The 27,633-nt window shown below is 32.3% G+C and overlaps 2 protein-coding genes and 1 non-coding gene across 3 annotated transcripts; all 3 read left to right on the plus strand.

Annotated features, from left to right (window-relative positions):
• The first annotated feature begins 2 nt into the window (after positions 1-2).
• LOC144838324 (CUB and sushi domain-containing protein 1-like) lies at positions 3-9,658 on the plus strand. The gene is made up of 16 exons (XM_078693661.1): positions 3-147; positions 250-423; positions 526-699; positions 802-975; positions 1,078-1,254; positions 2,266-2,481; positions 2,677-2,850; positions 2,934-3,209; positions 3,382-3,555; positions 3,939-4,157; positions 4,630-4,803; positions 5,480-5,698; positions 6,389-6,568; positions 8,176-8,346; positions 8,558-8,797; positions 9,135-9,658. Exons 1-16 carry the CDS (start codon positions 3-5, stop codon positions 9,140-9,142), a joined length of 2,895 nt encoding a protein of 964 aa, XP_078549787.1. The 3' UTR covers positions 9,143-9,658.
• A 3,582-nt stretch (positions 9,659-13,240) lies between these two features.
• On the plus strand, positions 13,241-26,221 carry LOC144836847 (uncharacterized). The gene is made up of 9 exons (XM_078691725.1): positions 13,241-13,452; positions 15,783-15,903; positions 16,606-16,722; positions 16,876-16,973; positions 18,142-18,222; positions 18,642-18,773; positions 20,892-21,041; positions 21,562-21,609; positions 24,844-26,221. The coding sequence occupies exons 1-9, from the start codon at positions 13,354-13,356 to the stop codon at positions 24,964-24,966; spliced, it is 969 nt and encodes a 322-aa protein (XP_078547851.1). The 5' UTR covers positions 13,241-13,353; the 3' UTR covers positions 24,967-26,221.
• On the plus strand, positions 24,342-24,413 carry Trnat-ugu (transfer RNA threonine (anticodon UGU)). Its single transcript has one exon. It is a non-coding gene; the product is annotated as a tRNA-Thr (tRNA).
• Positions 26,222-27,633: the final 1,412 nt, after the last annotated feature.

Genomic DNA, 27,633 nt, shown 5'->3' on the forward strand with positions numbered 1-27,633 from the left:
CAATGTATGGCGTTATTGTCACTCAGGGATCTTCATACAGTGACGTCATAGAATTTGATTGTAACACTGGATACAACCTTCAAGGCAGTAGACAGAGAACTTGTCAACAAGATGGACAGTGGTCTGGAGAACTAACTACTTGTAACCGTGAGTATGGCTTCTAAATAGACTACTTGTGTAGAAAAACCTAAGGATACAGAATGTGAACGTACAGTATTGTTACCATGACTTTCTGGTTACTTTTAACAGCTGTTATGTGTCCAGTACTTGATCCTCCAATGCATGGCGTTATTGTTACTCAGGGATCTTCATATAATGACGTCATAGAGTTTGATTGTAACACTGGATACAACCTTCAAGGCAGTAGACAGAGAGCTTGTCAACAAGATGGAGAGTGGTCTGGAGAACTAACTACTTGTAACCGTGAGTATGGCTTCTAAATAGACTACTTGTGTAGAAAAACCAAAGGATACAGAATGTGAACGTACAGTATTGTTACCATGACTTTCTGGTTACTTTTAACAGCTGTTATGTGTCCAGTACTTGATCCTCCAGTGTATGGCGTTATTGTTACTCAGGGATCTTCATATAATGACGTCATAGAGTTTGATTGTAACACTGGATACAACCTTCAAGGCAGTAGACAGAGAACTTGTCAACAAGATGGACAGTGGTCTGGAGAACTAACTACTTGTAACCGTGAGTATGGCTTCTAAATAGACTACTTGTGTAGAAAAACCTAAGGATACAGAATGTGAACGTACAGTATTGTTACCATGACTTTCTGGTTACTTTTAACAGCTGTTATGTGTCCAGTACTTGATCCTCCAGTGTATGGCGTTATTGTTACTCAGGGATCTTCATATAATGACGTCATAGAGTTTGATTGTAACACTGGATACAACCTTCAAGGCAGTAGACAGAGAACTTGTCAACAAGATGGACAGTGGTCTGGAGAACTAACTACTTGTAACCGTGAGTATGGCTTCTAAATAGACTACTTGTGTAGAAAAACCAAAGGATACAGAATGTGAACGTACAGTATTGTTACCATGACTTTCTGGTTACTTTTAACAGCTGTTATGTGTCCAGTACTTGATCCTCCAGTGTATGGCGTTATTGTTACTCAGGGATCTTCATATAATGACGTCATAGAGTTTGATTGTAACACTGGATACAACCTTCAAGGCAGTAGACAGAGAACTTGTCAACAAGATGGACAGTGGTCTGGAGAACTAACTATTTGTATTATTCGTAGGTATTGGTTAACAAAATAAGACAATATGTATTTGTCTGATAATTTGTCTGTGGGTGTACTAACATTGTTGTATTGCTTTTCTGTTTCCTCTACTTAGTATTATTATGGACCATGCTATTGTCGCTGTTCTATCTATTGCCTCAATTTGTACATTCATTATATATATTATGGAAAATCGGCTGCTAATGTTTTAAATTGAATGTTGAAATAAGGAGCAGGAAAACATTTTCATAAAAATGAGAGATTGCAATAAAACTATATACTATTGGTCGACAATTTGTACAATTCTTGATTGTTGATTTTTGTTGAATACGTACATAAAGATTTCCCTAAAACTGGTCATTAGTTAGCAAGTAATAATCGACTGTGGCTCATACATATTCATACACTTGTCATTCCATCAATCAAGACATGTCCTTTTGGAAGTTTGAAGAAAAAATCTAACTGTTTATTGGAAGCTTCATAAAGATTATGGTCATCGATATCAACATCGTTCACGCTCTATTCTAAAATTATTCTTGGTAGATTAGATTTTGCCTTTCCATTGAGCTCTCTATGTGCAACTTTTTCGGCTTAGACATCTTTCAAAGCAATCGGTAAAAATTTAGTAGAAATGTTTCAGTGACATACTTAGGCAATTCAAAGTGCTCGATACTAGTACTAACTGTACTCTCTAGATACCAATTTCGTCACAAAAAATGTAACTATTCTCATTGAATAATTTAATTCCTGTACAAACGAATTTACCATTTAGTCACATACTACATTCATTTCAATAATTATGTGACAACGAAAATATACAGGTCATACTCTATTATTATTAAGCATAATTAATACTTACTTACTGCATTTAAACAGTTTTCTTTCAACCAATAAATGCCTGCAGATGCAGAACTAAATACATAAATATCGTATTATTATATTTATTATTTATGGTAGTAATAATTATAACTATAAACCTACTATTGTTATTTTGTCATTTAAAATAATACATTGTTTTAAAATAGATCAAAATCAATCTCCGTGTGTAGTACCACGACCACAGACTGACGTAATCATCTTGAGTGGTGGTGATATTATTGACCCATTTGTAATACGTCAGGTTGAACATGGAACACGTCTAGAGTTCAGATGTGGTGATCCTCAAACATACATTCTAATATCTGAATCAGAAAGCGTTTGCACTAATGCTGTTTGGTCGCATACTACCAGCCCTCGATGTGGTGAGTGGTTACATCTATAATAATCTATTTATCAATAATTTTATATTTGTTTATTTTGTTTCTCCTCATTGCTGTCTAAATCGCTGATATTGATACTATACAATTATAATGTAAAACAACATCTGCATGGAATATATTGTAACTAAATTTATTCCATCTATACTATTTTAATTTTATTTATTGCTTTGCAATTAGTCATTCGGTGTCCAGAAATATCTGCTCCTGAAAATGGGAAAATAGATGGAGACAAATTCTACAGGAATCAATGGGTAGAATTCACATGTGATGAAGGTTTTAACTTAAAAGGAAGCCGACGTAGAAGATGCAACTCAACTGGTGAATGGACTGGAACCGAAACTTACTGCATGGGTAAGATGATAAAATCAGATTGAATTAGGGAATTATTTTTTGCGAAATAGCTATTTTATTTGTTTAGTCTTATAATAGGCCTACTAATATGGCGATAACTATTGGGGTTTTAAAAAATATAATTTATATTTGCTTTTGTATAGATTCAAATCAATCTCCGTGTGTAGTACCAAGACCACAGACAGACGTAATCATCTTGAGTGGTGGTGATATTATTGACCCATTTGTAATACGTCAGGTTGAACATGGAACACGTCTAGAGTTCAGATGTGGTGATCCTCAAACATACATTCTAATATCTGAATCAGAAAGCGTTTGCACTAATGCTGTTTGGTCCCATACCTCCAGCCCTCGGTGTGGTGAGTGGTTACATCTTCAATAACAATTACTATTATTAGGCCTACTTTTAGCCTACTAAATTCTACCATCAGGCTATCTTTAATGGATAGCGTTTAACTAACGTTGTTTTTGTTTTATATATTCAATATATAAACCATTACAGACGTATAACATTGTATAATTTGTGATTAGTCATTCGGTGTCCAGAAATATCTGCTCTTGAAAATGGGAATATAGTTGGAGACAAATTCTACAGGAATCAATGGGTAGAATTCACATGTGATGAAGGTTTTAACTTAAAGGGAAGCCGACGTAGAAGATGCAACTCAACTGGTGAATGGACTGGAACCGAAACTTACTGCATGGGTAAGATGAACAAGAACATTTCTCCAAAATATAAGTTTGAAATTAATACCAGTTTACGAAAAGAAAATATATTTGAACATATTACATAATGATTTTACTATTAGCAATTAGAATAAGTTGACTGATAATATCAGTGCTGTACAATGAAGACAATGGGCGTTTGTCATCTATCATTGTGCTGGCCATTGTGGTTTAACATTTTTCCTTACTAATACCTGACTGATGATTTATAACGTCATAGAAAACAAAACAACGATAACATCTATAACGTTTATAATCTGCACATCGTTTTCTACTTCTTCAACAATGACTGAAAACGACATATAAACCCCAGATGGTTGCTATGTATGTACTAATACAATAAATGGTTGTCTTTCTCATAGATTCCAATGCTTCACCGTGTATAATTCCATTACCACAAACACCAGTTCTTATTTATACAAGCAGTGGTGGTATAATCGATCCGAGTGTACAAAGAAGGGCAGAACATGGCACTCTTTTAGCATTTAGATGCGTTAACCCTGAAGAGTATATTTTAACATCAGAACCAGTAAGCGAATGTGACAATGGTGAATGGTCAGTTACTTCAAATCCAAGATGTGGTGAGAATCAATTGGTCTAATGTTTTAATATGAGTGATTGGTATAACAAAAATAATATGGAGTACTAAGTAACGTATTTCATCAACTTAATCAGTTTCATTCCGGCGTTTGCTATAAGTAATTCAATGTAACTTAAATATTAGGGCCTATAATATTGTCTGATTGTTTTTGTAAGCTTTACATCTACAAAATGTCATGTTATTCATACAATTGTATACAATTATTCTCCACGTTTAATTTAAATGTGAAAACTGTAATGTCCCATTTGTATCTGGTGACCTAGAACTAAATAAATGTAATGAGATTAATTTAGTTAATAAAAAATATACAGTATTACCAAAGTAATTAGTATAATTGCCTGTCAGGTTTAACTACCGTACCATATAATGTCATCTATAATAATTCCTTTTATTAAATCTGTCTATTTTTAAAATACATTTATTTTAATTTAATATTTTGATTGATTGATTAGTAATTCGATGTCCAGAAATGTCTGCTCCTGAAAATGGGAATATAGTTGGCGACAAATTCTACAGGAATCAATGGGTAGAATTCACATGTGACGAAGGTTTTAACTTAAAAGGAAGCCGGCGTAGAAGATGCAACTCAACTGGTGAATGGACAGGAACCGAAACTTACTGCATGGGTAAGACGTGTTTGATATTTTAATTATTAAGCCCACGTCCTGTTAAAATTCTAATTTTAATGTTGAAAGATTTATATAATGGAACCAAACTACATGTGTTTTTTTTATGTAAAAAGATAATTTATTCCAAATAAATGGGTTGAAAAATAGTAGGCCTATAGGCCTATATGTTTTATTCATTAATCCATGGTTTTATCAACTAAAAGTCACCGTAAACAAAGTGTTGCTTTTTACAGACATGAATTTTAGATACAACATTTGGACATAGATTTAAACACATAGAAATCACAATGAAAAAACATTAATTTCTCTTAAAATGGTTAAATATAAAATTTGGCAAAATTCTGCTCTAAAACTTGTTTAGGTAGTTCATAAATACGTTACCATCAGCTGGTGACTCCACAAAAATAAAAATAAATCCGAAGTTGAATAAAAACACAAAAAACGTAAAATTAAGTCATATTATCATATAAAAGTACATTTTGAGAAAAGTACAATTTGACACTTCGTTCCACAATTGCATTTTTAAAGAATATCTTGAAGCCATTGTTTCTACTTACAACATTTGCCTAGTATCTGTCGTACCCAGAGTAAATGTTCTACCCATTACAAAATTCTCTTTTAGATAATTAGGACTATGATAATCTATTATATATAATGATTTTATAACATATAGACAATAGTAAGTGGCCATGTGTTGTCCCGGGCGTAGGAAATCAACCAGTTGTCATCATAACATCGGGTTCAGTTGTGGATAGGAATGAACAGCGCACACTAGAACATGATACGCACATCAACTTTCAATGTGCCGATCCATATACTCATACTTTAATAACAGAACAAACAAGCACATGCGTAAATGGAAGCTGGTCACATTCGGAAAATCCTAAATGTTGTAAGTAATTGTTTTTCATTATGGAGTTTATTGAATATCCGTTATTTATGTATATATGTATATGTTTTGTGTTACAAACTGTCAACAATACATTCCGCATTTAAATGACTTGGTTAATTAAAAATAGGCCTAATAGGATTGTTTTCTCAAAACCAGTAATAAAAACGTAACTATAAATTCACTCTTTCCCGGTAAGCCTATATTAGAAAGCCTGTATTACATGAAACATTCCTATTTGAAGAATTGATGAATGGCCATTGACTTAACAATCAACAACTAATGTATCAAGATGGAATAATAATGTAGTAGGCCTAGGATATCATGTTCAAAAGAAGAAAGATACAGTATATGCAATTGGTGTCAATAGGGTACAAGATAAAATACCCGCCATAGAGCTGGTAATCCCTCCAACTCCAGGGCAGTTTTCAAATTTAGTTCAATTTTTACACCACCTCAAATAACCAATTAATGTTCCCTTATTAAGATCAGGAAAGAATGAAATAATTTCACGACACAGTTTCTGCCTACGTCGATTTTACGCGACAGAAATGTCAAATTCACGTTTCGTTGACGTCACAGTTGCGTGTTACTCAGTATAGTGTATTTTGTTTATTATTATGTTTTCTTTAATGTTTATTGTAGTAGATGGTAGTATGGTTTTAATCAGTTATTTTTTGGATTATCATGCAGATATAAACTGTCCAGTTTTAAATGCCCCACTGAATGGTTTAGTAACTGGAGATAAATACTACAGGACGCAATCATTAACATTTTCTTGTAATGAAGGATATAGACTGAGAGGTAGCAGACGACGTGTTTGCACTGGATCCGGTGAATGGAGTGGTAGAGATGTATCTTGCAGTCCTATAGGTAAAGCCTAAAAAGGCAATATTTAATGAATTTCAATTTATACACGTTAATCGGTAATCCCTATTCCGTGCATAGTAGGCAATGGAATCATTATCATCAATCTTTATCGTGTTATTATTAACTGATCAGGCAGGATTTTAGCAATATAATAAAAAAATAGTTGGTTATCAACTATATATATCCCTACAATTAGATCGGTTGACCTCGTATCATGTGGCATTGATTTAAATATTAATTGAATAAAAGTTTACTGACAAAACCTTTGTTATAAAAATTGCTCCGCCGACACTTTCTCTGCTATAGGCCTATATGAATATTTTACTTCATCGATGCGATGCTTTACCGACAGTTTCTCCGAATTTAGCACCAATTGCTCCGCTGTAAGATAAATTATAGAAAAGGATCAATACGGTTATAAGGGAGTTCAGAAAATAACATAATTTGCATTTAGATTAAGATTACATTGCATTCACTTAATGTAGCAAAAACTGGCAACAAAACATTTTGCGACATTTTATAGGCCTAAAGCGTTGATGGCCGGCCAATTGACAAAACATGATTTACAATCCCGAAGAACCTTCATCCGCCGCTGGTGATTCGTTTGAATATACTTGTTTAGTGTTTATCTGACTGAGTTAAATTTTGTAGATTTACAAAGCATTTTCGATCATGTGTCTACAAAAATGGCAATTTAATTATTATACGATTGAAAAATTATTGTAAGCAATTTTATTATTGTTATTGATAACTGAAAGTTAAATTCTGGAAGAAGCTACAAGACAAAGAAGAGCAAGACGAAGGGAGGAAGGGGTATAGAAGATTTATAAATATCAATGACTGAATTTATGTATGAGTTGAATATAGACCTAAACTGAAAAAAAAGTTGAGACCAGACGCGTGCATAATAATGAATCTCTTGAGCAACGAAATAGCTAAATTGCATCAACATAGGCCTACTCCGCTGGGACATGAATACCACTGATTTCGCATCGCGATGTTCTACAAAACACTTGATTTTCATGTTCTCACCTAAGTTAAATCAGCAGAGAAAGTACAGTTTTACCGAGGTATACATCAAAAGCATACTGAAACATAAAGTAAGTAAAGCAAAAGAGAAGTTGTCATACTGCTTCAAAAAAAGAATCTATTTGACGTATTGACGTCTTAATGTGACTGGAGACGATGTGCACGAGACGATAAAGAGAATGTGGAATCGGCTATGAGATCGTTAAGGGAAAAGTTCTAAATTGGTAGATATAGTTTAAGAAATTAGCATGAAAAGCGGAAAAGGCAGGCATACAATCTTAGGGGTACATAAAATGACGAAAAAGTAATTATCTTCACTGCATGCACGATAACAGGGGAAACAGCAAGACAAGATAAACAAAAAATCCACTGTTGCCGGCGAGTGAAAAGAGCATTGTCGATCGTTCCTATAGTAGGATAGTCCGATTGCAGTTAATTTGGCTTATTGATACTTCCGAGTATTGAACGTTTTATGTACCTCATGGCATTTCAAATATTCTTTTCCTTAAATTTGTCCAAAATCAAAATATATAACAAATAAAGATTCAAAAAAATTAAAAATGATTTTCATTATTATTTAGAAAACTATTGTGGCGATCCTGGTAGTATTGTAAATGGGAAAATAACTGGAGTCAGTTTTAACACATGGGATATGGTAATATACGAATGCAATCCAGGATACTACCTTAGTGGCCCATCAAGCTTACTCTGCTTACCAGGTAACCAATGGTCCGGCCAACCTCCTACGTGTGGTACGTATTCAAATATTAAATAGGCCTATATAGAGAAATCCAAACTATAACAGTGTGCTACTTGTATAAAATACGCAGTCACTCTTTGAGTAAAAAAAACACCAATCAATTACGATGCTGGTAAGGCAAAATAATGTTTTACTTACAAACATTTTAATTAAGGTTCAATTAGCAATAGACATATGCGGTAACTTTTATATTATTTAAATAGTTCTTGAAACTATGGAATCGGACTGCAGAATATCTTCACTACACAACACAAACGTGGTTGTATATGGCAGTGGTTACGTGGGAAATACACCAAAAGTAGGAACTATCTTAGACGTTGGAAGTATTCTGATCATTAGGTGTCCTCCAGGATATACTGTTTTATCAAGCTTTGGTAATCCAGTAACGTCGCTTGTCATTAGGTGCTATGACTCGGGATGGAGCCAAGAATTGGTATCATGTGGTGAGTGAAATTGTTTACCTCATGGTCGTTCTTGTGTCGTCTTGAAATATGCCTTCCATCGTGAAGGTTAGCCCTAATATCTTTAAAATCAGTATTCATCATTTTCTCATGTGAATGCTCTGATTTATAGTAAACACATAATTCATATGAGTTGAATGGAAGTTGTCATGAGCGTTAAATAACCATGGTCTAAGGTAAACTTTTATTCAATTAATCCGCTTCAAAATGAAATTACAAAAGACACTACTCGGATTTTGGATGCGGAGTAGACGGCAAACTTTACGCACACTCAGGTGTATTATAATTTAAATATATTCATGCATTTTGTTGTGTTTAGGTATTTAGAAGCATTTGTAAGGTTCCACATGGTATGGCCAGTATTACAGCTTCTTTTATCCAGTTAACATTCCAAACACGGAAGAACTTTTCTCGAAACATCGACGACCCAACTGTTGAAGATTACGGACTGACAAGCATATTTCGGTAAACTCACGTGTTCACAACTGGGGGTACGTTGATAGGTACATTACGACAATTTACCATCCTAACACTCCACAAAGGTCATTTAAAAGTTTTGTTTCCCGAATGAAGTTTAAAGAGGACATTTACAATTTGGAAATTTTGGAATGTAAAAAATAAATTATGAACATTCTAATTGGGAGCGGTATTCCAGTTATTAAATGTGCTTGCTTAATTTTTTCATATTTATTACTTCTTTTTATAGTTTTTGTACTTTTTTACATAAATAACTTACAGTACATTTTTATACGGATTATTAATTATTCATGATGATAGGATTTATTTAATGTTAATAGTGAATGAAGAAAATTAAAACCTCTAACTTGTTACGTTTTATTTTAATTTAAAGTCTGGTGCGAGTTGTTTTAAATTTTGTTATTTTCTTACATCCTCTATGCTATATCAATGAAGGACATCAGGATGATGACTACCACATTATTAGCCTGCCTCTTTATTTTCCGACTGAAAGTCAGATCAAAGCCAGCTCTTTTATTGTGATCAATTTCACACCGGTTAAATTTATTTCATTCTCTCTACCAATATCATAACATATAGGCATTAGGCTTAGTGATCATCATATTAATTATTATTTAAATAAAATAAAGCCTATTGCTTAATAATAAACCAAGGGTAACTCCAAATAAAGAGATTAAACATAAATAATATTTTGAAAATTCGACGTTTCAATTATATTTAATAATTTTCAAAACTACCTTTACGACATTGTGCTTGATGTTGATACTGTTAAAGAAGCAGTTAATTGCACAAAAAACATTAAAGACCCCTAGCTGGTTTGGAATTTCCAATGAATAATTTAAAAATCGAGCTAATCCCATAATGTTATCATTACTTTTTCTGTTTGATAGAACAACAATATTTTGAGCAGTTTAATTTTCGTCTAAGACAACAATATGCAAACAGCCAATGCGAATCTCTTTGCATATTGTTGTCTAAGGTATAATTATACCGATAAGGCCATATGACTGCAATCGCGTGCTCAAGTTAGTGTTTATCGAAGGAATTCAGATATGTTATTCTAAAAATTACAATTTGTGTGATTGAAAATGTTTTCTTTATAACAGTCTTGTTTTTTACAGAAGGATGTTTAATGAACCATTTATCCTTAGCGTCCCACCTCACTCATGGCTGTATCAATTGTTTATACTTTGATATGGTTTTATATGTTTTTTTAAAGGTTTTTATTATAACCTAAAATGGTCCATAAAGACTTCATATACGCCAATCCACTCTGCACTTAACAAAGCATTCATTAGTTTCATAATATTTCTATTGTTAACTATAATACGTGTCAAATGAGAATGTCCTTTGTCCATGTGAGTATATGTGTATGTTTATGTTATAGCATAATTGAAAATTAAATCATTTAGTTTAATTGATAAAATAAAAGAAAAAATGTTTTTAAAATGAATGAAAAGAGAATATTGTTAGTAAGATACCTTTAGTAGATTATGTTTGACTAAAGGACACAGTATTTATTCGATTTTCCCTCAAATTTAAACTTCGTTCGAATACGATACCATTGGATAGCAGAGTATCTAGGCCTATAATATGGTCTGAAGAAAACTAGGCCTATATTATAAAAGAACATTATATTGCGACCCTCTAAAGTCCGACATTTAGTCTCTTCATACACATTTAAAATTTAAATTTTAAAGAACTCTACATCATATACAAAGCACTCAACATAGGTCATCTTGTAAAGATCTCATCCGAAACCTTACCAAAGCAGCTCAGTTGAGCTACCCAACGTACGTAAAGGCAACAAGTAAGTCATCAAGATGAAAATGTTCTTCGTTTCTGTTTTCTTGTACTGCGTGCTCTCGCCAACATAATAGTATAAACATGCACAGTGACCATAATCTGGAATTGCCCTGTGTTGATTTGGGCCTCTGTGGATAAATGAACTGAAATTTGAACTTCGAAATAAACTATGATGAGCAACTAAGGAAGTTAGAACAGATCTTTTGATTCATTCTGTAAACCTATGCCAAGCGGATATAAAATTAATAATTTGCAATCCATATAGTTTTAAATCCGTAGGCCTAATACATTGTAATTCACGTAAAACAGTATTATACTGTACATTGTTTAAACATTTAAAGAACAAGTTACAAACATTTGTTATGGTTATTGAGATAACAAGATTTTATATAACTTTGTGGCGGTAATAAAGAAAAACACCGTAAAGAAATATTCTGATATGAACACAGGAAAAGGTAGTGTTAACTGTGATTCAATCTCTCAAGTTAGGCTGGGCATCTGGAAATGTAACTTGTAACCAATATATTACGTAACTTAGATAAGCACAATGCAATGAAATATGTGTCTATAGGTTTTAGAATGTATTTCAACTTAATTCGTGTTTATTTATTTCATACGTATCCAACAGCGAGGTGGTTCCCGTCAGGGTAGGAATGGCCATGTTTGTAATAAAACATATATATATATTTTCTGATAAAAATAAAACAATACCCTACCAAGTGTGCCTAATATAAAGGATTATTTTCATCTTTAAACGTGAGTTACTAAAAAGTCTATCAAATATGTATATTAGGTCAAAATGAATTGTACATATAAATATGCTTAAAAACGATTTAATAAAATTGATCCTAAAAACATAATGTAAAGTTAAAACTCAGAGGTATGAGAAAATAAATACGTTATGCATAACAAATAAATCACTATTTAGTAAAGCTTGGTTGAATCCAAGTCTTACAATTTCCCGGTATGTGATATGGTTAATTCTACTAGATTTTATGTCATCAATATTAACGCTATACCAAAAAGCTGGAAAGTTATATAGTGACTAAGAAACCTCGTTGTTCTATACACAATAATATTGATATTAATCAAATTCATGTGAATAAACAAAAAAAAGGCCAAACTATAAAGTTGTTATTTAGATCATGTAAAATACAGCCATTATATGCACGATTATGGTGATGTCTCGAAAAAGAAGAAAAGTTAAAGATGTATTGTCCCCCAAAAACATGAAAGTACAGTAAAAACAACTTTAAATAATTTTGTAGTTTTAATAAAGTTAATCACTTTCCCAGAAAAATAAAGGGGAGAAAAATAATGTTTTCACTTGTAAAAAGATCAAATAAACGGTTAAATACAACTAAAAACCCATTAACTTCCAGTCCAAGTTTTTTTCAGGTATATTATTATATAGGCCTATATATTTTTTAATCCAATTTGTGGTCAAAGTGAATAACTAATAAGTAGGCCTATTATGACATTAAAATGGCATATTCAACTAAAACATTTAAAACAATTATTTTACCGAGGGACAATATATCTATAGAGGTAGAAACAAATTATTACCAAAAAAATTATGTTGATGAATATGATTAGTGTAGTTTTATATTGTCTATTTACTGCCTAACTAACTATTGTTACTTCGTTTGTTTCTGGGAGCCGCTGGCGTAGTTTCGTACTTCGCTTCCACACATAAAATGTTTTTACTTGTTGTATCGTACTTGTTTTATATTATTATTATTATATGTGTGGAAAATGTATTTTAAAAAAGGAAACGGAAAAAAGGTTAACGAAATACAACAGATGATTTAATAAAACAATGTTTAGCGGTAAATTGTAAATTAACATTACAAAATAAGTTGAATTGCAGGCAAAATTACCCTTACCTGTATTTACTCGTTCCCAAGTAGGCCTACTAAAATCACAGTGTAGAAACAGATCCAAGAGTACATTTTACTTTAGTTCACGTTATTTAACATTTTTCATAACCCTATATGCAAAACAGACTACCGTGGCAACGCCCTTTGTTCGGTCGGGTGGTAGTGGTGGTGGTATGGTCAAAGAGGGTATCTTTTGGTATGATCGTTGGTATTATATTATGTTCACACCCCAGCGGGCGCCGTTCACAACTGAATTCACAACAACAACAACCTCCTGCCGCCGAATGATGCCAGCAACATCAAAGATAGTAATAATAATTAATTGGCTTGGCGACGCCAATAGCGTACGTGTAAACGGATTTGGAGCATCATAGCATGCTGGCTGGTGAACACCTAGGCCTAGGGCTAGACCTACAAGAACAAGTTAATTATGAAAACAAATGTTATAAAACATTTGATGGACACAAAGATGAGGTACAGTGGTATTTACTGAAGGAGCGGTATCTACATAATAATGAAGGGCTGAACTAATTGTATGTACTGTAGCCTAGGGCTAGGCCTATGTTTATGTATTTAATAATGTAGGCTAGGACCTTCTAGTAGGCCTAGTGTGTAGGCCTAGCCTAGGGCTAGTTAGGCCTATGCTATGTTACGTAGCCTAGGCCTAGCTACGTAGTAGGAGATTCACTTTTTCACAAAAACCTGAGTGAGTAATTATACATACTATTACTGGAATAGGCCTAGGGGCCTAGGCCTAGTTTGCCAACCGAATTTGTGATTTCTGAAACCACCAACACAGACCATAAAAACCGATTAGCCTAACAATAAATAGGCCTACATTACAAACTACAACGAATCTACTACTAGGCTAGGCCTACTAGGTTCGTTGTAGACATGGGTGGGGTTAAAAAGGCACACACCTTCTAAAAAACACAGACGGTCGGGGCCAAGGATGATCGTGGACAGACAATCGGGTACCAACGTGTTTATATTAGTTTAGTAAATAATGATCGTTAGTCATTCATTTGACACACTATAATACTGTACGTAAAAACATGTAGCTGTTAGTGTTAGAGGAAACATCTGCCAAAAATGTTTCGAAAATGATCATCATTTCATGAATTATTTAATAAAATATTAATGGAAAAATCATACGTCATTATTGCGTTGTCTATTTCACACACTATTAATGCATGTTTTTTTTTTTATAAAATCGAAATTCCCTGTCAAAAACATGTAGCTGTTGAGAAAATATCTGCCAAAATGTTTAATCGCCTTGAACGAACTGAATTATTTAATCAAAAATATAAATGAAAACGTTGTCTGTTTGACACTATTATGCGTGTTGTTTTTTCTATATAAAAGGAGAATCCCGCAGTCAGCAAAACACGAAATCTATGCGTGATTCGACCCCACATGGAATTTCAAACAATCATTATATATACCAATAAAATGTACATAACGGGCATGTTTAATTATTGAATCTAAATAGAAATAATAATTACTTGATCGAATATATGTAATCTGGAAAGATAATTAGGTTATAAGGATAAAAAGTGATAAAAATCTAGAAAACGTTAACAATACAAGCTTTTTCGTTAAGAACAATCTCAACGCTCAAAACACTCCGTTAAATAAGTGAAAGGTAAATCAACAGAAAAAGTCCCAACCGAATACGACATTTCTACCTCCCTGGTCAGAGTGGGTCCCATGTATGATCAATATTTTGGTTACTGTAACAACACAATATTTCACTCCATACTGTATGTATGCCGAGAACTCAATTATAAACTATAATGGAACGGATTTACAAACGATACACTTGGCTATCGGGCCCAATGTTAAGGCTATCGGGCCCAACGCCTAAGACAATCAGGCCAAACGTATAATAATCAATAATAAATTTTGCAAAAACTACAGATAACATTTTCTAAAATAATACATAATATATAAGACGATCGGGCACATAAAAAAAATTGGGCTCGATAATCTCTATGATGGCCCCGATCGTCCTTGGCCACGATGATTTTAAAACTGTAGTGTAGGTGAACTGCTGCACATTATTATAGGCCTAGGCCTCATTAATTAATTAGTATATTACTGTATATAGTCTAGGCCTAGTTACAGCTAATAGTAGGCTAGCCGATCTAGCTTCTATGCTTAGCCCGAGTTAGAGGAGGCATATCCTCTAGGCTAGGTAGGGGCATAGATTGTTAAGTTAGGCCTACTAACTAGAGGCTAAACTCTAGTCTAAGGCAGGCTAGAGCCTTCTGACCCTATTATAATATAATACTAATAGACCTAAAATAGAGGGCTAGTTTAGTTAGTTAATCTGTAGGCATTACTTGTAAATGACGCACCTCTCCTCCGGGGGATCATATAGTGGGCCATACATTTGAAAGAGTATAATTCCTAGTCTAGTTCTAAGGGGTGCACTTTCGCACCTACAAGGGCCTACTGGGAATAGATTATCTTCAGCTAATCAGAGCCACACACAGACCATTGATAAGCAAACTTTGTGGTTTCCCTTTTTGTGTCTCACTATTCAAATTCAAGTGATTTCAAACTGAAACGCTCATTTGTAAAATGTGTATGTGTAACATCATTGATACAATTAGACCTCTTATTTATCAATTAAAACATAATAATGATGGATGATGAAAGCACCATATATCCAATCAATGATTGCTCATAGGCACAATCCTCAAAATAATATCCTAGCACAGTTACAAGAATAAATATAATGCCTCTCTTTTTCATCATATATTTATATTATATTGATAGACTTGATTTTAAAACTGTAGGTAAACTGCTGCACATTTTCCCTTGATTGGGAGATACTGGTAACAGGAGCTGACGATGGACTTGTACGCGTTTTCAACAACTTAACAGAAAAGCTTGTTTGTCGATTCAAGGGACATCAGGGTAACAATATTTGAATGATGTTAGAGCTAACCTAGATCTAGATATATTTTGTAGATTTCGTAAAATAAGGTCACATTACAACCATTGAAAATACATACATAATTCAATCATAATTTATACTTAAGTGCAGGAATAGGCTTTCATAATTCAGTATTATTACATTAAGGTCAGGTGTACTGTAAAAAAGGTCTTTTCATTTTTAATATCTGTATGTCAAATCTAATCTAATGATATCTAGCACTAAGCAAAAATGCACTATCTTTTTGCTACGCGCTTCGGGAAATATATTCCAGAGAGCAAAATATCAACTCCTCAGAGATGTCAAATCTTATATTTTACCTCTAAGCAGGCAATATCTGTATAATATTCAATTAAAACAATCTGACCAATAGGTATATCTGTTTGGGATCCGTTTTGGTTCTTTTTATATTCTCACCAAAAACATTTTAAAATCAAGCTCCTTGAAAATTTAAGTGGAGCTATTGAGTGCTCTCCTCTTATTTCTTTAAATAAAGGTCTGATGCTATATATTTAAACAGTATTCTTAAAGCTCATCAAAACACTACCAAACTACACAGTAGGGCACATTTTTGATAAATAAAGTTTTATAGTGTAGACAGTTTTAATTAACTGATACAGTTTAGTTTCAATTGTTTCTTCTTTATTTCAAAAATAACTGAAATAAGAACTTGTATATTCTAGGATCTATAAAGAGTGTTTGTATCACATCAGATAGTAAATATGTTGCAAGTGCCTCTTACGATAAAACTGTTATTATTTGGAATACAAGAAATGGCGAAATAAAGCATGTTCTTAAAGGTATGTCAAACTATATGTTCTATTTTTTTTGCAATAACATTGATTGTTTTTCATTTCACTCATTTAAAATTATGCCTACAGTACCTATATAATGCATTGCCTATATTCTTTAGTTGCAAATTAATCTAATTGATAAAAATTTAATTTCTGTAGGGCACTCAAAAAGTGTGGAAATGGTATGTTTTTCTCATGATGGATCTCTGCTTTGTTCTGGCGGTTGGGACCATGAGATCATACTCTGGCTGGTCCAGGTACAATATTTTCTTCCATTCTACAGATATGCTATTTGGATTAGTTTGTTAATAGTTTAAGATTCATTTCAGGGTCGTAGCCAGCATTTTCAATTTTCACTACCCACCCCAATTCTCCAGCAGAGATCGTCATATTTTACATTTAATAATTATGTTTAAAGCATCTTTGCCTCGTCTGTTTTTAACCCCTCGCTACAGCCTTGCATTTATGATTGAAACATGTACATACCTTTATAATGTATTTTTCATGTTATGCGTTACTTGTTTATTAAGGTACTTTGACTGCCAGAGGTTATTCCAGTTAGTTAGTTAGCCACCGCCAGCGTTTTTAGCCAATTTCAATGTTTTTACTAAGCTGATTGAAACTGTATGTGATCTGATTGATATGTAATTTAGACTAAAATAATCATAAAGATTTTAGCTTTACAATGGTACCAAGAACGATTTTCAAATCACAATATGTAAATCCTAATAAAAGGATCCCACTTTTTTAGTTTTTCGTAGTTTCGCGCAGGAAAGTCGAGATATTCGCGATTTTGTGCAGGACAGCACAATATGAAAATATCGCTGCATCGATAGGCCTATAAAAACAAGTTGTCACTATCTGAAAATGTATTACATTTTATAAATCATAAATCTGACTACAAAGTTTTGCCAAAAATCCACATAGTAAAGACACCAGGCCTAAAGTTGGCCCGGAATCGTTTTTTGCGACTAGACCTAGGAATGGTGCAGCGACCGAAATGCATAACACCACGACCGAATTAAAACGCGATCGATTTTGAATCACAACCAAATGATAAATAAAATATCATTTCCAAACAGGTCTGTTGTGTAAAACTCGTTCACTTAGTGAAACACCAATACAATTTAGGTTATACGCGCCAAGCCATTGCTCTACGTGGGGTATGTTGATGCTTCGACAGGTATCGTTTTGTAACCTGATTAGTTTCTTTCAAATAGTGAAATATTTACGGTTCAGACTGAATATAGTGTCCATATTTATAGTATACCAATAATTAACCTATCTACTGGATTTCGTAAAAAAACGCAAAACATGGAGATCTCCATGTTTTGCGTTTTTTTGGCAGTCAAGCGTTGTGTTCCGTGTTTGGCAGTCAAAGTGGTAAGTGGACATTATGGTGGTTTTTTTTTTTTTTTTAAATAGGAAGGAGCTGCAAAAAATGTCCTAACTGGACATAAAGATCTTGTTCAGTGCTCAGCATTTTCCTTTGATGACAAACTTTTAGTGAGTATTTCAGCTCTTAATATTAAGTAGTCTATCTCCAGTCCTAATAGCCTAAAGTGTTCACCACTGAGTATACTTTGAGTTTCTAATTCATTAAATTAAAGTATTCAACTATCATAATTTAGTTTAATATCAATCCTGGGGCTACAATTTAAAGTTCACTCCAAACTTACAGTACGGTAAAAAAGATTCCTCACAAAAAGAACCAGTGTTAAATAGTTCAAAAATCGAAATCTCAAACAGTTCAAATGCTGCTGTTTCCTAATAAATTAAAATATTATAATAAATTGTCAATACTTGTTTATAAGAAAAAACAGCATCTTCACGTGAGGACACATCTGCTTTAATAGTATGTTTTCAACTATAACTGTATTTTTAAATTTTGATTTGACTTTTGTTTACTGTTTATTGTACTTAAGGCTACAGGTTCATGGGATTATTCAGTAAGAGTATGGAGGCTGTCAAATGATGTACATATGCCTGATTGCATTGTGTTAAATGGTCACAAATCAAATGTATTTGCTCTATGCTTCTCTAAACTTGGAATGCTGGTAAGATTTTATTTTTTTTCTCTTATTTTTGTTTTGGCATCAAAATTCTTAATGATTGATTTACCATACCATTTTAAACACTCTCTTGTAAATGTCTATAACACTAGAGTATAGTTGCGCCACACTTTGAGTATTGTAATGTCATTTGGTCTAACTATGGTAATTTATTCAAAATCGGGCAGGGAGAATAATATGTGGGGCGTCATGGGATACCCCAAGTAGTGAATTCAGAAATCAACTTAATTGGAAAACATTGTCTGAAATGCAAACTGTAAATTGTCTTATACTTGTATATACAATTCTTCATAATTATCTTAACTATCTCACTAATATATTTAGATTTGTAATAACACAACCTTAGGCATAGTCACCTAAGACTGAATATAAAAAATGTAGCCTTACATATAAAAGTGCACTTGAATGGAACAACCTTGGTGTTGACACTTGTGCAGATGCAGGGTGGTAGGGGTACAAAGATAGTATTCACCATCTTAGCCACGGGAGCAGGCCAGTTTCAGTTTCATTTCTCCCCCGGTATTTTTCCCACAGGCCGTTGCCACATTTGAACTCATTTAAACAAACCCAATTTGTGTTTTGTATCTAACATTAGAGTTGAGGGATGGGGAAGAGGATGGGTACAAAGGGGAACAATTTTTAAATATATTCTTTATCCACTCAGTAACTAATTATTTTTGTTTTATAGGCCTATAAATAATATACTGTACCACTAAATACAGTAAAACATTTGTGATTTAATACTTTGTTAAAACTGTCACTGTCATAGTGATTGAAATAGTAAAGATACACCACTACGATGTTTATATTTTTTTGTAATTATTAATTAAATACAAACGTTGAGAAGCAACTGTCAGTAATAAAGTTTATTTGTATATTATACAAATAATTAGACTGGGAGACTGAGAAATTGGAATGTTCCATTCATCACAAATCAATACATTTGTATAAACGTATATTAAATCTATCAAAATAGTATTTTTTAAAGAAAATCGGCCTGTCTTCAACATTATGATGCTGTACTTGAGCTGTTCTACCGGTTTTCAGCTATTAAAAACAATTGTCATAGAAGGAGATAGGTAAATGCGAAGCATCCTCGTATTATTGTGTGCAGGTATTTTTCAAGATGGACATCCATTAGACAGTGTATACCACGATCGGAAAACACCCCTATTTGGGGCAAAACCTAAATTTGTTTTAATTGTCAATAACTAATTTTCTAACTTAATTTAATTAGTAAACAATGTTACACCAGGTGGTTAAAATTAGTACCGAAAGTACGAACCAACTTTATATACCATCGAGTAAACATTCTAGAAGTAACGCTCGATATACCGAATTTTGCTCTTACATAAATTTATATATAGATTAAATATATCTTTTTTTGAATTTACGAGCTATCTTTGAAATAGCAATGAAGAAGGAAATGATACAAATTAGAGGTATCTTTTTCATTCATTATCTTGCTATAATATTGCTAACAATAAACACAATAGCAAAGACAAAGTCATATGCAAAATCAAGGTGAACATACATAAACAAAATAGAGATATGTAAAAACTATAAATATAGTATTTATTGAGAAAAATCATGAAAAATTTGAGGGAATAGTGTTAAATAAAGAGTTTAATAGAAACAGTACTAGGGCCCTTTAAAAAAAATACTATTATACTTACTGTACTTTTCAAAAACAGATTTAAATTTGTTTGAATAATGATAAAATTTAATGATGTGTGGGGGGTGGGGGGAATGTCTGGTGGGAAAATGTCTTAGTAGTTGGGGGATATGGTCCGGGGAAAATGTCCAGGGGAAAAAATACCGCAGGTAAATGTCCAGGAGGAAACCAGCCTAGAACACCATGGTTGGTTGATTTAAGAATATACTGTAGGTCTTTAGGTGAAATTTGTCTCATACTACCTTTCAGCTGTTTGGTGTATATGCCTACATACTGACCTAGCATATAGGACAGTAGTTTTTGAAAGAAGCAAGGTAGTAAATTTGTCTTTTTTCAAAAAAAGTAAGTGAATGTTACCTTACTGACTACATGTGTAATAGTAGACATAAATGACAAACACACAATTGTCTTGATGATTTGTTTTCTAGGCATCTGGGTCGTGGGATAAAACTGTACACATATGGAATCCTGTACATGGTACAATCATTCATGTTCTTAATGAACACACAGGCTGGGTACGTGCTGTATGCTTTACTTCTGATGGTACTATGCTTGGTAGTGTCAGTGATGATGAAACGGTAATAATAATTTGTCATTTTAAGATTGTGTGTCATAATTTATTTGATCTGCAATAGAATGTGGTACCCTATTCAGACATAAATTTATAAACAACACGTTTTGTAGGGAATTGTCTAGATGCCTGTGACAGATTATCTGAAAAATGAAACAAATATTTGTCCCCATTTTAAATTGCCACATTATATTAAAAAATTGAGTTACAATATTTCATTTAATATATCGCAAAATGCAGGTTGCCTCTAAGCACTGAACAATTAACAGAAAATGTTATAAAAGAGCAACAGATTAATGATATATATATATGATGAAATTGCAATTTAAAAGGGTGGCATTTGAGGAGTTGTTGGGTGTGGCAACTGATTCAGATTTCCTGATTGAGTTTGGAATGGCATTCCAAAGAACAGCAGCTGAAGGCTGTTGGAGTTAGTGATTTTAGGGTTTCAAGAATCACAGTTCGATTTGTGTGATTTTTTTTCATTTTAATATTTTAAGTTATTTATATTTTCTCTTAATTTTCAGATTAAAATATGGGATGCAGTTAGTGGTAAATGTTGTAAAACAATTGAGGTATGTTCAACATTGATTATTTAATCAAACCTATTCTGGTCATCTCTAGTTAGAACTTAGCATGAACTAAGTTCATATCAACATTGAGCATGAAACATTTAAGTTGAATTTGATAACAAATCATATCATTTAATATACTTCTAAATTTATATGGTTAATATTGTACAATACAGAGCCTAAAAGAAATTCCAAGCTTTTGGAGAAACACTTCATTAGGGCTTCATTTATTGGCATGTAATTAACGCTTTAATAATTAAATGGTAAATTTTGTTTAAAGATGTGTTGTCCCCCAAAAACATGAAAATGAAGATTAACCCTTTCACTGCACAGCATTAGTTCCACCTATGTGAGTAATATTTATTTAAGAAAAAAATGCGATTTTAATAAATTGCAAAAAAATACTACAGTAAATGAGATTTTTTTTTTTAAAGTTTGTAATTATTTTTGTGGTTTGCGGTTGGGAGTAAAAAAAAACTAATTTGCATATTAATGATGTCATGTGACATCATTACAGCTATTTTGGAAGTCCTGTTTTTTGTCAATTCAATGATAAAAACTATTTTTCTATAAGAAATTCTTCTGGATATTGATGAAGATATGTATAATACATAAAACTAGATATGAACTAGTCACTTTGATGAGTTAATTATCTGCACGACAAACGCCACCTTGCATGCCATACGTTGGAATGTTGCGCACAGAAAAAGATTATACCATTAATTATGACCTGAAGAATATTTTGCTAATGCTGAATTCTGTCTATTTTGTGTCCTATGCAGTATATCCAGTATATACTGTATACATATGACATACAGTGTAGAATAGTTGAAATTACGGGACCCGCCTTTGATTCTAATTTTTAACATGATGACATCATAAAAGTGAAACACGAAGTTAGCAATTTCGGAAGAGAATAATCTGAGCAACAACATATTAACATGTTAAAGAGATTCGAATACGTAGAAAATAGATGCGCATTCTATTAAATATGATGAGCTATGACGCAAAAGATGAAAATCTGACTTTTTTTATTCAACTGGCAATATGATGATGACAACATCTGATAGAAAAAATGTTTACATGAATTCATATCTACAATTCAACAGCTTCCAGAAAACATTTTAATCATGAGTATCACTTTTCATTCAGAGAAGAAGGTATAAAAGATTAAAATTTACAGTAAAGATGAAAAAAAGTGACTCACGTTTTTGACATGATGACGTCATCAAATTAAAAATTGTTCTAACTTTTATGAAAGATAATTGATTGAGCAAACAAATATTAAAATCTGGAGAAAATTAAGGTATGGATAAGCGAGATGCGCTCTATTAAATGTGATGAACTATGACGAAAAAGAAAAAAATCCTATATTTTATATTCGGGTGGCCATATGATGACGTCATAACATCCGAGAGGTAAACATTTTTCATGAATTCATACCTACAGCTTATCTGCTTGCATAATAAGTTAAAAAAATTGAGGGTCACCTTTAATCCTGAAGGCCTATGATAGATTCAAAATAGGCATTATTTTGACAATATTGTAATTTTGACAAAAATGCGCTCAAATTGTCTAATTCAACGTTTTCGTATGGCGTGATTAAAAGTAGAAATGGTCTTAATTTTTTTTTTTAATGACTAGGAATGGCTAGAAAAATATAATATATATATATATAAATTTTTTACATTCCGTGCGCATCACACATGGAAAAAAGTGTGTGTGCGCAGGGAATGTTTACATGCGCAAAATGTCATGATTCGCGTAGAAAGTTGATTTGAAATTAATTTTGCGCATTTTCAAATTTTAAATGTGCGTGTGTAACTTTGTGTACAACACGCCATTTTTTATTCACAGAAAGTTTGCCCTTAATATGAATTAAACTTTTACCAAGTGTCATTAAAAAATGAAATGTTATGTTTACAAGTTTTAGAGTTACACGAGACACAAAAATGATAGAAAGAATAATACAGGAAAAAAAAAATGATTTTATAGAATAACAAGGAGTTATCCGAAGGCATTGCGGATAACTAAATATAAAAAAATGTATTTATTTATTTTTTTAAAATTTTATTTATTTATTTTTATCGTTTACAATTACGTTAATTAAATCTCTGTTGTACAAAATAACAATTTTCAGAATTTTTTTTGCGTATTGCAATGAACACGATATTTGGGTGGGTAAAATTTGGTAACTGTGGGATGTTTTTGCGCCATTATAACTAATAATACAACTTTCCAAGGTGAAAATGATGATATCTATTCCCTAGAGGGCGCAAGTTGAAATTGAAATTTCAAGATGATAACACATATAGAGGGTGCATGTTGTGCTAAAAAAATGAATTGCAAATATCTTCAAGTTTATCGAAAAATTATAGAGGGTGCTATATATTATAGGCAAAACGATTAAATAATTGTTTTTCCCATACCCGGTACACGCAGTGAAAGGGTAAATAAAATCAGATTTTAAATAGACCATTTTATATTTTTAATCAATTTAATCACTTCCGCAGAAAATATATATATATATATATATAAATCAATGATGTTGCGTAGCACTGTGTAAATTATATATAAATCATACTGTAAATTATAGAAACAGTGCTCATATTCGGAACATGATCTCATAATCGCGTCGAGCATAGCTCATTGGCGAAAGTTCCGTATTTTTTTTAGTTGTATGAAAAAATGTCTAATGTATCTGGTGGGTGAAAATCTGTGATAATACCATACATGGCTCTGTGGTCTAGTGGTATGATACTCGCCCTGTAAGCGAGAGGTTGCAGGTTCGAATCCCGCCAGAGACATTTTTTCATACAACTAAAAAAAATACGGAACTTTCGCCAATGAGCTATGCTCGACGCGATTATGAGATCATGTTCCGAATATGAGCACTGTTTCTATAATTTACAGTATGATTTATATATATATATATATATATATAAAATACAAAAATAATGTTTTCACTAAAAGGTTAAATTCAACTAAAACCCCATTGGCTGGCACCTAATTTCACTATGTTTTGCTTTAATTTACAGTTTTTTCAGGAAAATAATTTGTTTGTTTTTTTCGATCCAATTTTTGGTCAAAGTGAATAACTATTAAATTATGGAAAAAAAATCAAAATGTCATTCAATGTGAAAAAAAAAAACGTTTCCATGGGGACAATATATCTTTAAACTTATTATAGGTCTTGTATTTTTGATAGCAAGCTTTCAAATCCTATTATTATTTCAGGGTGAAGTTGAACAGCTTCAAATGTGTTCTTTTTCAATTGAAGGAAGCTTAATTGTGTCTGGCGCCCTCATACCCATTAAAAGAAAGACTACCATGACGATGGATGAAAGTAAACCGGAATAGATTGTAAAATTGTATTATTTGAAATATATTTTAACTTTAAGTCTGGAGTGAGCGATCATGTACATTATTCAGAACTTACTTTGTATCATTGAAACGTTGAATAATCATGAGTTTCATCAGTAGCAGCAGCATCAAATAATGATTTGACACTAAAGGGCTATACATGTAGACTAATATGTGTAGAGGCTTTACTTATATTTGGTGTAAAAATGGGTACCTGGTAAGGTTAAGACACAACTTATATACAGCGCTTAGAGGTTTTACAACATTAGGCGCTTTATAAATTCAGGATATTATTACGGTATGTGATTTTTGTAAATACAAATAACAAATTTAACGAAACAGCATTGGTATGTGCTTATGGAATGCTTTAAACTGGCGTGGCAAACTTGTTCCCTAATAATATAGATTATAACTGTAAATTGTATACCAACTGAATTTTATACCTTTTGATGTGTTTTTTTTACTGTAATATGCCTTTTGCTTTGTTTTGCCCTGCATATGCTTGGTCACCCAAGTTGTGACCTAGGATGTATGTAACATTTTCTTTTTTTTTAAATAAAGAATGATGTGATGATATACTATGTTATATTGTTCTCTTCTCTCTTTGTAATTTATAAATACGTCATCAAATGTAAACAAAATGAATTTAGATTACAGAAAAGGACACTAGTTAATGTTTGTAGATCCCCCAGGTAGATACCCATAATAAATTCTAATTTATATATTATTTATAAAATACATTCTTTCTTTATAAAAGCCTCTTTCTTGATTATTTTGACATTTTATTTTCTTTGGAGGCCCATACATGCATTATGTGCATGCACCATGGCTTCAAACACTGTATGATTATTTGTTTACTATTTTGGCCTACACAATACATTTGATTGTGTTTAGAGTATTATGTTAAATTATATTCATTTACAACCTAAGATAAAACTATTACTTAATTTATCAACGGTTGCCCTTTTATTTTTTAAATAGGAAGGCTATTGTTACTGGGGAAGCTTCCAAAATGAATGTTTACTATATAATAATTTTTATTCGTTTTTTGCTTTCTTTTTCTTTTTTAATGGTAATTAGCTGGCCTACTATATTAATTATCACTAGCCCATAATATTAATAAAACAATGGTAACTTTACTAAGAATTACTACAAGTCATTTATCATAATATCTGTGATTGATATTGGTATTTTTACCGATGTGCGGTTTAATTAGAAATTAAGTTGATAGTAATAAAACGTCAGCTTAAAACTTTTCTTTTTTATTAATAATGCTTGTATTGTTAGGCGCTATGTTCTTTGTAGGGCGCCATATAACTTGCATAAAGATATATTCTAAATAACATGAAATTTCTAAAAATGCCATGCAGTTTTATCAACAGCTGCTGCTGAATACAATGATATGCAACACATTCTCTTCAATACATGCCTTCTCATCTACCTATACATTTACATTTTTTGTATATAGGTACATGCATCATTTATTTTATTAATTTATATTTTACTCTCGCTCTCTCCCCATACTGCGGCCTTTCGTGGCTATAGAGATGCGTGTGTCGTGGGGATGGCTACTCCAGATATATTATCTGCAATGGTGTATATTGCAATGGATTAGTGGTAAAAAAGAAATATGAAAACAAGAACCTTTGTTGTAGTTATACAAATATGAACACACATACGGTAGCTTATAATGTAGTCAAGTAATAGTGTAAGCCTAATACATAAATGACAATAAACGTGCACCAGCGCTAATGTAGTTTCGTACCCACCCCTTAAAATTACTTTATACAACCTACTCACGGGTTGTCTACAACATCCTGTAAGCATACAATTGTAAAAATCGATATGTTTTTAATAATAACTATTTTTAATCAATTAATAATTGAGCACCCTTCAGAAATCCATCGCCAGCTTAGCTTCGTGAAAATTATTGTATAGAAAAATTAAATCCGCTTTAAAAACGGAATCGAAAATATTTACATAGAACTACACATAACAGTGATATTTATTAGTATTTATTAGGACGTCATCCGTTCATATCCGTTTATATATATATTTATATATTATTATTTATATTTTGTTTATATATTATTATTTTTTATTTATTCGGTATATAAAAAAACCACAACAATCCCAGAGGGCAAACATTTGATTTACAATAATCATATTAAGACAATAATAAGAGTATTATATAGACTGTCATTTATCAACGGTTCGTAAATTAATACCGTTGTCTACAAAGGTTGCCCTTTTTAATTTTTAGATATGAAAACTTTTTGGAGGCAACAGTTTTGCCATTTTCTGTCGGTGTAATACTGTTTATACGCATAATCTTTATGTGGTTTGGTTTATCGCTGTGCTATAGGCTGGCCTACGTTATGCACCTTTGATATTTAGACAATTATCCGAGTAACCTAGTTAGTATAAAGCATCTTGATTTCATCGATAACTAATTTCTAGCATGTCATGGTTTTGATGACTCCTGTGACAGACACTTCAAAATCAGCATACATGCAATCCAGTTTAATTAAAACGGCCACTTGAAGACGCTAGCCAAGCCCTTCACATATCGTCATTACGTTCGACCCTTGGACTCACAGAATCAATTCAAACGAATATTAAGAAATGTTAAAAAATTATCTCCGTCAAAAGTAGGCCTAGTAA

This window comes from Antedon bifida, chromosome 3 (assembly GCF_963402885.1).
Source record: "Antedon bifida chromosome 3, ecAntBifi1.1, whole genome shotgun sequence".
NCBI classification, from domain to species: Eukaryota; Metazoa; Echinodermata; class Crinoidea; order Comatulida; family Antedonidae; genus Antedon; species Antedon bifida.

Excerpts from the sequence above, each read along its gene's own strand:
- LOC144838324 (XM_078693661.1), top strand. The coding sequence starts at position 3 with ATGTATGGCGTTATTGTCACTCAGGGATCTTCATACAGTGACGTCATA. Across the intron at positions 424-525 it reads AGAACTAACTACTTGTAACC|CTGTTATGTGTCCAGTACTT; the intron begins GTGAGTATGGCT and ends TACTTTTAACAG. Across the intron at positions 8,347-8,557 it reads CGGCCAACCTCCTACGTGTG|TTCTTGAAACTATGGAATCG; the intron begins GTACGTATTCAA and ends TTATTTAAATAG.
- LOC144836847 (XM_078691725.1), top strand. The coding sequence starts at position 13,354 with ATGCTGGCTGGTGAACACCTAGGCCTAGGGCTAGACCTACAAGAACAA. Across the intron at positions 15,904-16,605 it reads TCGATTCAAGGGACATCAGG|GATCTATAAAGAGTGTTTGT; the intron begins GTAACAATATTT and ends TGTATATTCTAG. Across the intron at positions 21,042-21,561 it reads GTGTCAGTGATGATGAAACG|ATTAAAATATGGGATGCAGT; the intron begins GTAATAATAATT and ends CTTAATTTTCAG.